This window comes from Dermacentor albipictus, chromosome 6, assembly GCF_038994185.2.
Source record: "Dermacentor albipictus isolate Rhodes 1998 colony chromosome 6, USDA_Dalb.pri_finalv2, whole genome shotgun sequence".
Taxonomy (NCBI): Eukaryota; Metazoa; Arthropoda; class Arachnida; order Ixodida; family Ixodidae; genus Dermacentor; species Dermacentor albipictus.
The window spans coordinates 95,562,946-95,576,359 of record NC_091826.1 but is presented as its reverse complement, the minus strand read 5'-3'; the positions used below and the strand labels follow the sequence as shown (position 1 = coordinate 95,576,359).

At 47.9% G+C, this 13,414-nt stretch overlaps 1 protein-coding gene across 1 annotated transcript in view; it reads left to right on the top strand.

Moving 5' to 3' along the window:
• Positions 1-180: 180 nt before the first annotated feature.
• Positions 181-13,414, top strand: part of LOC139047075 (calcium-activated chloride channel regulator 1-like) — a 179,736-nt gene continuing 166,502 nt past the window's right edge. Inside the window, exon 1 of the mRNA XM_070521025.1 lies at positions 181-331. Coding sequence (XP_070377126.1) covers positions 181-331 — 151 coding nt within the window. The remainder of the gene's footprint in view (positions 332-13,414) is intronic.

Genomic DNA, 13,414 nt, shown 5'->3' with positions numbered 1-13,414 from the left:
GCGGCGCCCTACCTGCTGTTGCTGCGTTGGTCGCTGCTTCTCTACGACCCGAATAAACCCCCTTTGCAATTGGTGGAGGTGCTGGGTACAACCGGAATTCTGGAACTTCGCAACCGGACACTGCAGCCTGTCTTCATTATGCCGGAAGAAGGACCACCGCAACCACTACCCGCTGCCCCAATGACTACCGTGGTCTGCCCCGGCCCGTTGGGTCAACGCGACCCACCCATCTTCAGTGGTACCGAAGACCATGACCTAGAAGACTGGCTCGCTGACTACGACCGGATGAGCATCCACAACCTCTGGGACGACACTAAAAAAACTGAATTACGTATCCTTTTATTCGAGCGGTGTCGCCAGCGTGTGGCACCGCAACCATGAACGTGATCTCACGACGTGGCCAGCCTTCAAAACTAACGTGACGGAGGTATTCGGTCGCCCCGCCGCTCGCACGCTTCGCGCCGAGCAATGCTTGCGCAGTCGTGCGCAACAGTGTGGGAATACATTTACAAGTTATATAGAAGATGTTGTCGACCTCTGCAACCGCGTTGACGTCACAATGGCTGATGCCGAGAAGATCCGCCATATATTAAAAGGCATTGAAGACGACGCCTTCCTGATGCTGTTGGCGAAAAATCCGGCGACAGTCTCTGAACTTGTCAGTCTGTGCCAAAGCTTCGACGAACTTCGCAAACAACGCATAGCCACCCGCCAATCTGCTCCTCAGGCGACTTGAATGCCGAGCTTGGCTGTTTCCCCGGATAACACGCCGCTACTGCTACAGATCATGTGGTTCGTCCGTGAAGAGGTGGCTCGTCAGCTTTCTCTGATTCCCCTTACACACGGGCAGTCGAAATCTCCGTTGGCGCCCACTCTCCAATCTGTCGTCAAGGAGCAGGTAGCCGACCACATTCCACGTTCTCTCCAGCAGGCTCCGGTTGCCGCTCCCCTGACGTACGTCGAAGTCGCTTCGAGGCCTGCGCCACAGGCCTACGGTCCCCTTCGCCCACCTTTGCGCCCGCGCGTATCCGCTCCAGTCCGGCCACTGGTGCAGCATGCATGACCTCAAGAGCATTGGCGCATGGAAGACAATCGCCCGATTTGTTTTTATTGTGGCCGTGCTGAACACGTAGCATGTCACTGTCGCCTCCTTACACCGAACGTCCCCAACAATGTGCGTCCGTATGCACCACGTTTCCAAGAACGCCGCAACTATTCGGACACCTTTGAATCTCCTCCTGTTGTCGACACCGCATTCTCCGCCACTCGCCGTTCACCTTCTCCTCGCCGCCGCTCGCTTTCCCCCATGCACCAGCGTCGGAGCCCTTTGCGCCAGGAAAACTAAATATCGCAGTTCAGGAGGCGAGAACTGCGGTGCCAGCGAAATGTATAAGGCCTCACACTTCCCCGAAGAACGTTATTGAAGTCGCAATAGAAGGAACATTGACGTTAGCACTTGTCGACACCGGCGCTGCACTTTCAGTGAGAGAGCCCGTATTTGCCGCAAGATAGGAAAAGTGACGACGCCGCTTTCGGGACTGTCTCTTCGAACTGCCAACGCGCAGCACGTCAAGCCTTCCGGCGCCTGCACTGCTCGTGTCGTAATTAAGGAGGTCCTCTATACCATAGAATTCATCATGTTGCCATCATGTTCACACGACGTCATATTAGGTTGGGACTTTCTCTCCATACATCATGCGATCATTGATTGCGCCCGCGCCGAAATCGAGCTGTTTCAGTTTTCGACTGATATTATCACTGACCATAAGGCCCATTGCGGCAAAATCTCTGTTTCAGAAGACACCATTATACCTGCCTGGTCTTTCACCTTTGTCAGCATCTCTTGTGACTATGTAGATGACGGCACAGTACTCTTCGCTCCGTCTGAACTCTTAGTTCGCCGCCGTTCACTACCACTGCCGTTCGCCGTCCTCGAGTTCCAAGCTGGCGCCTCTCTAATATGCGTCTCAAACCCATCGGCGGAACCAATTACTTTACGCCGCCATGAAAGCCTTGGCAGAGCAGAGCCACTGACCTCATCTCCAATATTTGACACGATGGACGACTCCACTTATATTGCTGCTCTCAAGGCATCGCCTCCTCTGTAACTGCCGCATTCTTTTACGCCAGCTATTGCCAGTGACCTTACGACAATGCAGCGCGAAGAACTTCTTCGCTTGCTCCAAGGCTTCTCTTCCTCCTTTGATGGCCATGCAACATCACTCGGCCCCACAACGACTGTTTCACACACTATCGACACTGGGAGCCATGCACCAATTCGACGGTGTCCCTACCGAGTATCGGCGACTGAAAGACGCGTTATCAATGACCAGGTGAATGATATGCTCAATCGCGGTGTCATCCAGCCTTCTAGTACCCCTTGGGCATCACCAGTCGTCCTAGTTAAAAAGAAAGACGGCACCATACCATTTTGCGTCGACTATCGAGGGCTTAACAAGATTACCCGAAAGGATGTATACCCGTTACCACGTATTGACGACGCACCTGACTGTTTGCAAGGAGCGGAGTTTTTTTCCTCCTTAGATCTCCGCTCTGGCTACTGGCAGGTGCCCATGGCTCACGCTGACTGTTCTAAAACCGCGTTTGTAACACCAGATGGCTTGTATGAATTCACTGTGATGCCGTTCGGTCTCTGCAAGGCGCCCGCCACCTTCGAACGCATGATGGATTGCATCCTGCGTGGCCTGAAGTGGCATACTTGCCTCTGCTACCTAGACGACGTTGTCGTCTTTTCCCTGATTTTCCGACCCATCATCGGCGTTTACATCAAGTTTTGACCAGTCTCCGGAATGCTGGTCTCCAGATTAATTTAAGAAAGTGTCGATTTGCGGCTCGAAAACTGACTATCTTAGGCCACGTTGTCTCCAAAGAAGGCATTCTTCCTGATCCTGATAAACTTCCCGCCGTATCGTAATTTCCGAAGCCCACTAACTTGAAAGCACTACGCAGCTTCATTGGCCTATGCTCCTATTTTCGACGTTTCGTTCGCAATTTTGCTACAGTGATCGCAACACTTAACCAGCTTCTTCAAGGCGACAATGAACTTTCTGCTTGGTCGGAAGCCTCTGATGATGCCTTTACGACTCTTCGTCACCTCCTCACGTCTCCGCCAGTCTTGCGCCATTTTGATCCAAGTGTACCTACAGAACTTCACACTGACGCCAGTGGTGTCGACCTTGGTGCTGTGCTCGCACAGCGCAAGAACACTCATGCCGAATACGTAGTCGCTTATGCTAGTCGCGCCCTCACGAAACCTGAGGCCAATTACTCAGTCACAGAAAAAGAGTGCCTCGCTATCGTATGGGCTCTTCAAAGATTTCGTCCATATCTCTACGGTCGACGCTTTGACGTGGTGACGTATCATCGCGCTCTTTGCTGGTTGTCCAACCTGAAAGACCCGGCGGGCCGCCTCGCTCGGCAGGCCCTCCGAATCCAGGAATATGATATCCGTGTTGTCTATCGTTCTGGACGCAAACACTCTGACGCCGATGCCCTCTCGCGCTCCCCAGTTACTTCAGATAGCAGCGTTTCTACTTAGAGACATGACATCTCACCACTTGACATCCTGGCCATGGCATTGGAGCAACGAAAAGACCCATGGATCGTCATGATATTCGACTTTTTGTCAAATCCTCTGGCAACTTCGGCATCTCGAGCGTTACGCCGACAGGCGAAGCATTTCGCAATCCGCGACGGACTTCTATACCGCCGCAACTACCACAATGACGGCCGGAAGTACCCTTTAGTAGTGCCTCGCCACCTACGACAAGATTTATGCTCCGCTTCTCATTCCGACCCGCAGTGTGGCCACGGCGGAGCGTCAAAAACCTACACATGGCTTCGCCTACGATATTATTTGCGAGGGATGTACACCTTCGTCCACAAATACGGGCGCTCCTGCATTGCCTGCCAGCGATGCAAATGTGTCCCGCATCTCTCCACTGTACCTCACCAACCACTTCCCTGCCCAGCTCAGCCATTCGACCGCGTCGGCATTGATATATACTCTTCCATCTACTGGCGCTGGCAACCGATGGATTGTTGTCGCCGTAGATCATTTGACACGGTATGCTGAAACCGCTGCCTTGCCTGCTGCATCAGCAAAAAACATCGCCTCGTTCATACTAACCAACTTCGTTCTCCGCCATGGCGCCCCTCGTGAACTGTTGAGCGATGGGGGCCGCGTATTCCTCTCAGACGTCCTGCAGTCACTCCTATCTGAATGCCAAATTATTCACTATACTACTACTGCTTATCATCCACAGACCAATGGCTAAACAGAACCATTCAACAGAACTCTTGGTGACATGCTCTCAGTGTATGTTGCATCTGACCACTTCAACTGGGATCTTCTACTTCCGTTCGTCACTTACGCATATAACACTGCCTCTCAAGCCACTACTGGATTCTCGCCATTCTTTCTGCTTTACGGCCGCCATCCCTCGAGCACCATTGATACTGTTCTCCCGTACCGGCCGGACCCTGCTGAATGCTCACCTGTTTCTGCGATTGCTCAGCACGCCGAGAAATGCCGACAACTGGCCCGTTCTTTGACGTCTGCTCAACAGTGCCGCCAAAAAAAGCGCCATGACCTCAATCCTCCGCCTCACCCCTTACCCGTCGACTCACTCGCGTGGCTTTGGGTCCCGCCTGTTGCTGCTCCTGGCTTTTCATCCAAGCTCCTCCCGAAGTACCTCGGGCCCTACCGCGTGCTTGCACAAACATCACCATTGAACTTCGTGGCCGAACCCTTATCGCCATCTCCCGATCTCCGTCGACGAGGGCGAGAGACTGTACACATCGACCGGCTGAAGCAGTACTACGACCCGCCCACCTCTTCCTAGGTCGCCAGGATGGCTACTCTTCAATTGCGGGGGTGATTGTGACGAAGAAGATCGGCAGGCTGAAAAGCCTCATTGCCATCGCGTGGCTCGTACCCAGTTCGTTCGCTGGCTGCGCCCTACCAGCTGTTGGTGCGTTGGTCGCTGCTTTTGTACCACCCGAAAAAACCCCCTTTACAAGCCATAAAACCAGGTATCTCTTCGGCTACCCGAGGCGCATCCCGGCCCTGCATAGAAGCAGTGTAGTAGAGCTTTTGTTGAGTACCATAACACAATTTTCTAAGGCTAAATATAAATCTTAACGCCTTCCTTTCCTGTGGAAAGTATTGGCCAGGCGTTGCATATCAGTTTCCTTCTCTGCATACAAACCAATGCCATTCGCATGAAACTAACTTTGGAGCTGTTGCTCTAATATCCTGCCTGCCTGTTTGTATGGGAGAATGAACCGATGCTGAATAATTGCAGCCCCTTTTCCATCCTTACTACGTATATTTTTGCGTACCTTTGTACTTTGTTCCTTGGATATTTGAGCTTTCTAATCACTTCTCATCGCTATTCATTCAATGCAAACAGCATTTTCTAAGTAAATGTCCTTAAAAGCTGTACATAGTCATCGCCTAAGCATTCTTGTTCAAGAATTTCCACAAAATTATGCGGTTCGCCTTATATTATGCTCCAGTAATGCCCAGAAAAACCATTTTAAAGGTCTTCTTTTTCAATTTCCTGCCAGTGGCGCTGGCATAATGAGCATAATGGTAGTGATGATGATTTAGTGGGAGCCCATTAAAAACGGTGTGGTGACGAATAGTTACGAAGTTTGCTTGTGGTAATCAGTTATGCTACTTACGTTTTTCATTCTATCATTTTTGTATACTGGTTCTTAACCTTCTTGCTCTTTTCTGAAAACTTCTATATGTTGTACGGCCACCTATCCTGTAATGAATCCGATCGTATCAATCAGCTTCTTGCTTCTTTTTCAACAATAGTCTAAACCCCTGTTGCTTATATCGACTGCTGACAGCTTTATTCTTCCGTCCACTACAGACGCTTCTGGATGGTACACGTTACCGGTAGGTCTCACTGGGTGAAGCCCTTCGCATTCCAGTAGGATGTGCTCAGTGGTCACCGGAGTTTGCTGCACCATACACATGCCTCATCTAGTTCTTAATATTTGCTTCGGTATCTTTTCTGCGTTATTTTTTTCTCATTCTCGAAAATCTACACGATCATTTTTATTTTTATGTGCATCGAATTCAGTGCCTCTGTTTCTCTCTCTCTTTATCCAATGTTTATGGTTGTCTATTTACACTTTCAATGACCTTCTACTTGGTTGCCAACTTTAATGAACTTTTACATCATTCTGTGAACATGCTTTTCAGGGAGGGATACTTATGCACTTTAGCCGCAATTTCTTTGATCGAGGTTCCTAAGTCTTCAAAATGAATTTTTCTCTGCGCTTCTCTGTCTTCAAACAAAGACCAATCTGTGTCAAATATCCATTTTAAGCACAGAGTGACATTTGGCAACTGTATCGCTTCCGCCATTACCCCTTTCCATATTCGATGCACCATCTCATATTTATTGTGGGCTCCAAGTGCTCTTATGTTTCCTTTTTGCTGCATTGCACATGCCTTTTATTTTCAGATTACCTTGGCGGGTACTGCAGGAAATCTTTTGCTTCGTTTCTGTATACGCACAGACGTTTATACTGCTTGAATATTTGTACAACTTGCTGTTGAATTGACACTGCGTAATTACTCTTGGCTTCATTGATGATCATAATTCCCGATTTCTCTGTGCTAAATTAAGGCCTAGATTTGTCGCAACGTTGTCATACATATTCCCAAGTGCACAAATGCATTGCATTGTCCGCAAGTAGTACTATGTCGTGAACATGCATCAGTCTGGGGACCTTCAGCTGTACCATTTTGCCGTCATTAGGCATATATCATAAATATACCCTCATTCACTGTTTTCCAGTCGCGTTTCTGTGCCCTTAACATAAGACGTAAAAACGAATGGTGAGAGAGGGTGGGTTGATTGATGGATGGGTGGATGGGTGGGTTGATTGATGGATGGGTGGATGGGTGGATGGGTGGATGGATGGATGGATGGATGGATGGATGGATGGATGGATGGATGGATGGATGGATGGATGGATGGATGGATGGATGGATGGATGGATGGATGGATGGATGGATGGACGGATGGACGGATGGATGGATGGATGGATGGGCGGACGGATGGATGGACGGATGGACAGATGGACGGACGGACGAGGCTCAACAATATAAATTGGGCGGTGGCTTGCCCCACCTAGCCGTCAAAAGAAATTTGTTTCTTACTTTGTGGATGGTGAAATTTGTGGGATCTCCCACGTGCTGTTAGGATAAAGGAAAGATGGCACTGTAGTGCAATCTATCGCAAGGGTATTTATTGCAACTTTCATACACTAATCCCTTCTAGCCGAATTACTATCCTCTGAGCATGTTGATAGGCGCGCGTCAAATCTCGCAAGCCCAACTCACCACGACTGGATATCGAACGCGTATGTTAGCCCCATGCCGGACACCAGTGCCTGGTCGTTCTCGCATACCGTGATGCTAACGGTGGCGTCGAACGATCGTGTTCGTCTATTCCGGTGTCCTGCTACAAGGCCTCACGAGGTGGTCTCGCAGTGGTACGGATTGGTGCACGTGCGGAATGTCCCGGTCACGTGCCGAAGCCGAGCCAAAAAGGAAGAGTTTACTCGCTGTAGCGCCCGACTAACCCCGTCGCTAGGCTACGTTACCACCGCAACACTCGCGCCATCTCTCGTAATATACTGAACCACTCCGACCGCCACTGGTGTTTATGAACGGGGATAATCCTGATTTCATGAGATGGGAGAGCCATGTGGGGAAAACATCACTAGGAGATGCACGAGATTCGAGCATCCCCACATATTTCGCTCTTTCCTTGATTTTAGCCACCAGTCATATAACCTGCGTTGGGTATTTCTACCCACTTGAAGTAAAATTTTCCTCCGTAGTTCCTAAACGCCAATGCTTTGAAAAAAGTCAGCCCCATTGCTTTGAAATGTATATTGAGGCTGCTGATAAGAAATTATCAATTATTCTGCCTTTTCCTTCCCCTCTCCACAAGGACAGCATAATGGGGTTATCCCTTGGTACTTCGATCGGTGCCCCTTAGTTTGCAATACTCCCGTCCTGCTTTCAAAGAACAAGTAGTTTTCCCTAGAATTAGTGGGAACATTACCATTGGCAATATTCTCTATCAAAGTTGTCTGCATTCACACTGATCATTTTGTCTGAATCCCTTTATTCCCCGTACCCCTCGCTGTTTCTTTAACCTTTTTTTTTTAACCGATGATTCTCGGTGTACCGCAATTGCTGTCGAAATAGTTTTTAGACAATTTACTTGTTTTTACAAGTACAAGTAGCTGTACAAGTACAAGTAGCTTTAAGTACCTCATGTACAAATAGCTGTAAACGTTGCTAGCCCACCGCACTCCCCCTTTTCTCAATTGCGCCTTCCAGCTTCCCCGCCCTTGAATGATTCCCATCCCATGTGACCCTGTACCACCTTACTTTGTGTGTTTCCGTGTGCTCTCAAAGCAAAGCTACCTACTCCACGTTGCTTAATTCCCAACCTTTGTCGAACTCTGATCTAATGCACAGGAATGCATTGCCGAAAGTTATAACCATCATCCCTTTCTAATCCCTCTCACCACTTCGTACCTATCATAGTTCCACAGTGCCATATTTTACATCACAGCTGAGTCCCAGCTACTTTTATTCTTTACATATTTCTCATGTTCCGTTACGCTCTCAGCCCGACTGCTCATCCATACGCCATGATATTTTACCGATGCCCTACCTCCAGCGGAACCTCCCGTATTCTATACTTGCCGCCCTCATTATCATTCATAATCAAGACTGCCAATTTTTATTACTAAACTTCAAACCTAATGTATCTCCTCTCTTTAGTGCAGATGTCCATAATTCTACGCAACTCTTCGTTGTTGTCAGCCATTGTCAGTAAATTATATAATCTACGTATACCAGTCTTGGTAATGATTCTTCAATCTATACTCCTTGGAGGAAAAAAAGAATGGTTGAAGCCAAGTCCACTGCTATAATTTGGTTTTTGATCCTTATAGCTACAACATGAGCAACAAAGACGGTTTTCATAAAAAAGGCGCAAGACACGAAGACGAAAGGAACACATGCAACAGGACGCGCGCTGAGCCCTGTCATATGTGTTCCTTTCGTTTTCGTCTTTAGCGCATTTTTAGGAAAACTGTCAGGAGAACAAACTCGCCCAAAGCTAAGGCATTGTTGCATCAAGAAAGGTGATAGAGGTTCCCCTTCCATAAGCCCCCACTGGATCTCTATTGGCTCAGATGCCATTTCCTCCCGATTTCATAAGCACCTTCTTACTTTTATTGAGATTTTTTACAATATTGGCTACTCCATCTTTCACATCTAGTACGCACTTTATGTCCCACGAGTGGTCTTTCATTGCATTGTCATAAGCTTCCTTGATATCCATAAATGCCACCCACAGGGGCCTGTGTTCCTTTCCTGATTTTTGTAGAAGAATGTATACACTGCGTCGAGGACAACCGATTGCCCTCTAATCACCTTTGTTTCCAGAAAAGATTTTGCAGGCTCCCCAGCATCACCTAGCCCGCAACGCATGCCTTCAGTCTGTCTTTTATAGTCTGCATGACTGCCCTTTAAGCCACTGAATAGCTGTCATGGAATGCTAGTTGTCAACGGCGGCTTCTTCAAGCTTTCGCTTATACGCGCCCAGCAGCGTTGCCGGACTTCGCCTCGCATCTTCGTGTGTGGCTCGAGCTCTTTGCGAACCTTTATTCTGTATCAACTCTCCTAGTCATGTTCATTCTCCGTAGTCTTCACAAATCGAGCCTTTTACAGTCAATTATTGTGTTGCCCACTACCTCTCTTAACGTTTCCTAAGATTTTGGGCCCACTGACTTTATTTCTATAATTGGAACGCCATCATGACATGTGGACTTGTCACTAAGAACGCTCTTTTCTGCACATTTCCTCTCTTATTGTTGGAGTGGAGCCACTTCGTTACTAGTCTATCTTCGTCATATGAAGTAGATTAAACGTTTCTTTCTTCAAATTATTTTGTCATCCTTCTCTCAGGATGACTGTCATTTGTCTGGGTGCTTGTCATTGATAGATGCATGTCGTTGAGAATGCCAGCCATCTTTCCAGGATGCCTGTCATTTTTCAGTCAGGATGGATGGATGGATGGATGGATGTTATGACTGTTCCCTTTGGAACGGGGGTGGTGGGTTGCACCACCAACCTCTTGCAATTATACTGCCTAATGTCCTACCTAGGTTGAAAAATAAAGAAAAAAGAAGAGAGAAGAAGATGAACTCACACAACCAATTTCCCGACCCCCTAGTGTGAACTTTGCCTTCATACGTCTCAGTGTTTTGTCGTTTCCCTACTTTTCTTTCACTAAGTTTCCAATTGCCTCTTTTCACTATTGGGGACATGTTCACTTTTCCCCTGCTCTGGCTGAATCCAACGACTATAAAGAGGCCAGTGGTGCCGAAATCGACCGCTTAGGATGCCGAAGCATGTCAGCGCGACGTGGTGGCGCGACGCTGAACCTCAAGTGAGGCTAATTTAATAGGCACTGCGCATGTGCCTTCTTGTATTATTCGTTGGCTTGACGTTGCTACACGCGCAGTGCGACGAAGTTCCCGGCACACGAGCTTGAACAGCGTGGCACCATGGGGCGCTGATATGCTCTTGCCGCATGTATGCAGAAATTCGTTGCATTTTCTCTCACCTGCAAAAATCTGTAAGGGAGCCCCCATGCGTCTTCCTTTGCAATAAGCAGGTGCATGCTCGCAGCCATTGCGGGAGAGGAGGGAGGAAAGTTTTATTGTACAATGTAGTCTGGTTTACAGAACGCTTTCTTGTCCAATTATAGTTGACGCTTTTTGCACAGTCATACGCAAGCTGATGCGGACGCGTAGCCTAGCGGGTACTAGGAGTCGGTGCCTAACTGTTATGGAAAACTTGGGATGGGCCAGGAAAAAGGGTACTACAAAGAAAGAACAAAAATTTGTGCAGTTCGGAGGTGGAAGGGGATATTGAAGAGTTAATTCATTTGGTCCCGTGTATTCAAAGACGAGTAGGCAGGCCACGTCCGCGTCATTAGGCTTATGGTGAAAGCCGCGTCACATTCTCAGTAGCTGTTCGAGGCCTGCTGCAGCAATGCGCAGAGAGTTCGGCATGTAATAGCTAGTACAATTGGCGAGCAGTAGTGTGAATCATTTTATTGTTGAAAATGTGATTCGGTCGACTAATGTCGTCGTGCGAAGTCTGACTAATGGAATAATGCGGGATCCAGTGATGGATTGCAATTTACGCTTTCTTGGTAACAGTCGACCGGCGCCCAAAGTGCCATCTGATGCACCGGGTAGTGAGGCTGTCGAGAGTGCACCAAATGCATGATATCCGTGCGACCATGTTGAGGCTCCCAGCGACAATACGGAACTTGTAAGCATCGTCAGCAAACTCTCGTAAGAAATCCCCCACCATATCGCTATCCGACATGCGTGGATTTCACGTGTGCGGAGCTTTAGGGATCGATGCGTGCCGTGCATGTGTCTCCTGACACTTGGGCCTTCGGAAGTGAAGTGGACTCCGTATTTTTGTGATCATGATGGTTTCATCCTTTCGGCACAACAGTTAGTTGGTCTCATGTCAACTATTCTAATGACTTTCTAACTGGACCAACAAGGTGTCAGTCGAAAATAAAAATAGAATATTGGAATGTTGACTAGCTCCCTCTAAGTGGTTGAAAATAATATTTAAATAAGATTATTCAGAAATTCTACAGTTCTAAAATTTATTGGAATAAAGTTCGTAAAAGTACGCAATTAAGGAATCATTTCGATTACAAGGGCTCTTAACCGGGCACCCAATGCACCTTTCAGGGGCGCTCTCGCATTTTGCCCCTTAGAAATTCGACAGCCGTGGACGGTACTCAAAACGAGTGACGCCGTGTTTCGCACCACTATGCTGTAGCCACTGAACCACCACGCGGAATAGCGGTTGTATCATATCATTCATTGCCAGCGCGCCAGTCTGTCACCGGTAAATTCACCTGACTTGGTCGGCAAGACGCACGGACATGAAAGAGCAGCAAAGTTTTTTTAAAAAAAGGAAAGAAGCGGTCTCAAACATCTTTGCCGATTGGTGGCTAGCAATTCCACGAAAGATGCTAGGAATGCTGCATGTTTGTTTATGGATGACTAGCCGAGATGATGGACTGGGTGGACAGCTGCAGTAATCAGCCACTCGCATTAAACAGTGCTCTCGTTTATTTCGTTGCCACATCTACTCTCAGCTTTTGCAACATTTTACGCCAGTGCGCTATTGAGGTGTTCTGGGCTTTTTATTTATCAGCCGTGGGTAATTACGCTGTGTCATCCTTGAGCAACGTATATACTTGTGGATATAGGGTTACTGTCGTAGTGTAAAGAAGGTTCGCATATTGAGGGCGGAGGAAAGCGGGCAGAGTACAACAGACAAAAAAGGAAGACGTCAGAGCGAAGATTGACCGAATATATCATGCGCTAACACACTGAAATTTCAATACTTGTCTGAGATTTTGCAATGTGCCTGAATGATGTGCCTTTTTTGTCAGCGTCACAATTGCCTCTCCGTGCGGTGCAGTCGCGCTAATGCCCGTTTGACACACTAAGCCTCTCGCAGCAGCTCAGGTTACTTTCTTCATCGACGAGCCAGGGCCCAGAGCGAGTACCTTGCTAGGATTATGTTGCTTTCTAATTGTGCTTGGCGCTTTTCAACACACGCATGCTAAAGTAGAGGTAGTGAATCAGTGTAGTCGCCTGATACCTTTGTTTTAAGCGAAGTATCGCTTGCTTCATTCGAGGGACGTCACTGCAGGCAGGTTGTTCTGACCTCGTTTAGTAAAAATACAATAAATTAGTGACTGGTGGTACAGTAGAAGCTTTGGCGTCAATAAAACAGCCAACTGCTGTAAACATTAGGGCACAGTCGCACTCATAGTTTACTCGTTTCAGAGACAGCCAGCTCTTTTGAATCTTTTGGCGTGTGCGTGCTGTTTAAGTTTCTCGTGTTGTTTTGCTCGTGACAGCTTGAGCTTTGAGGGTTTGCTTTGGAATGTAATGTGTTCAATATCAGCTTGCCTTCCGCAATACGTTTCTCATGCAGCGAAGGTTGCGTAGAAAGTGCAGTGAAACTTTGCGACCTGGTACCACCTTTATCGTCGACGCAGTTTGACCACGCTTTAACATTTATTTACCGGAGTACAAATGACACGGTCGCATTAAAATAGAGGAAATTACACAGACGTTTTACGTGGGAGTGCGTGAGACTTAGTCTCAGTTGAGGTTACAAACCGGGCTTGGCTCCCTTACGGCCGTTAGCAATTTATTCAGAACCGAGAAATGGTCATACGTAAATGCGCGTCGGCTGCCACAGTATAAAATCATGCCATTGCCG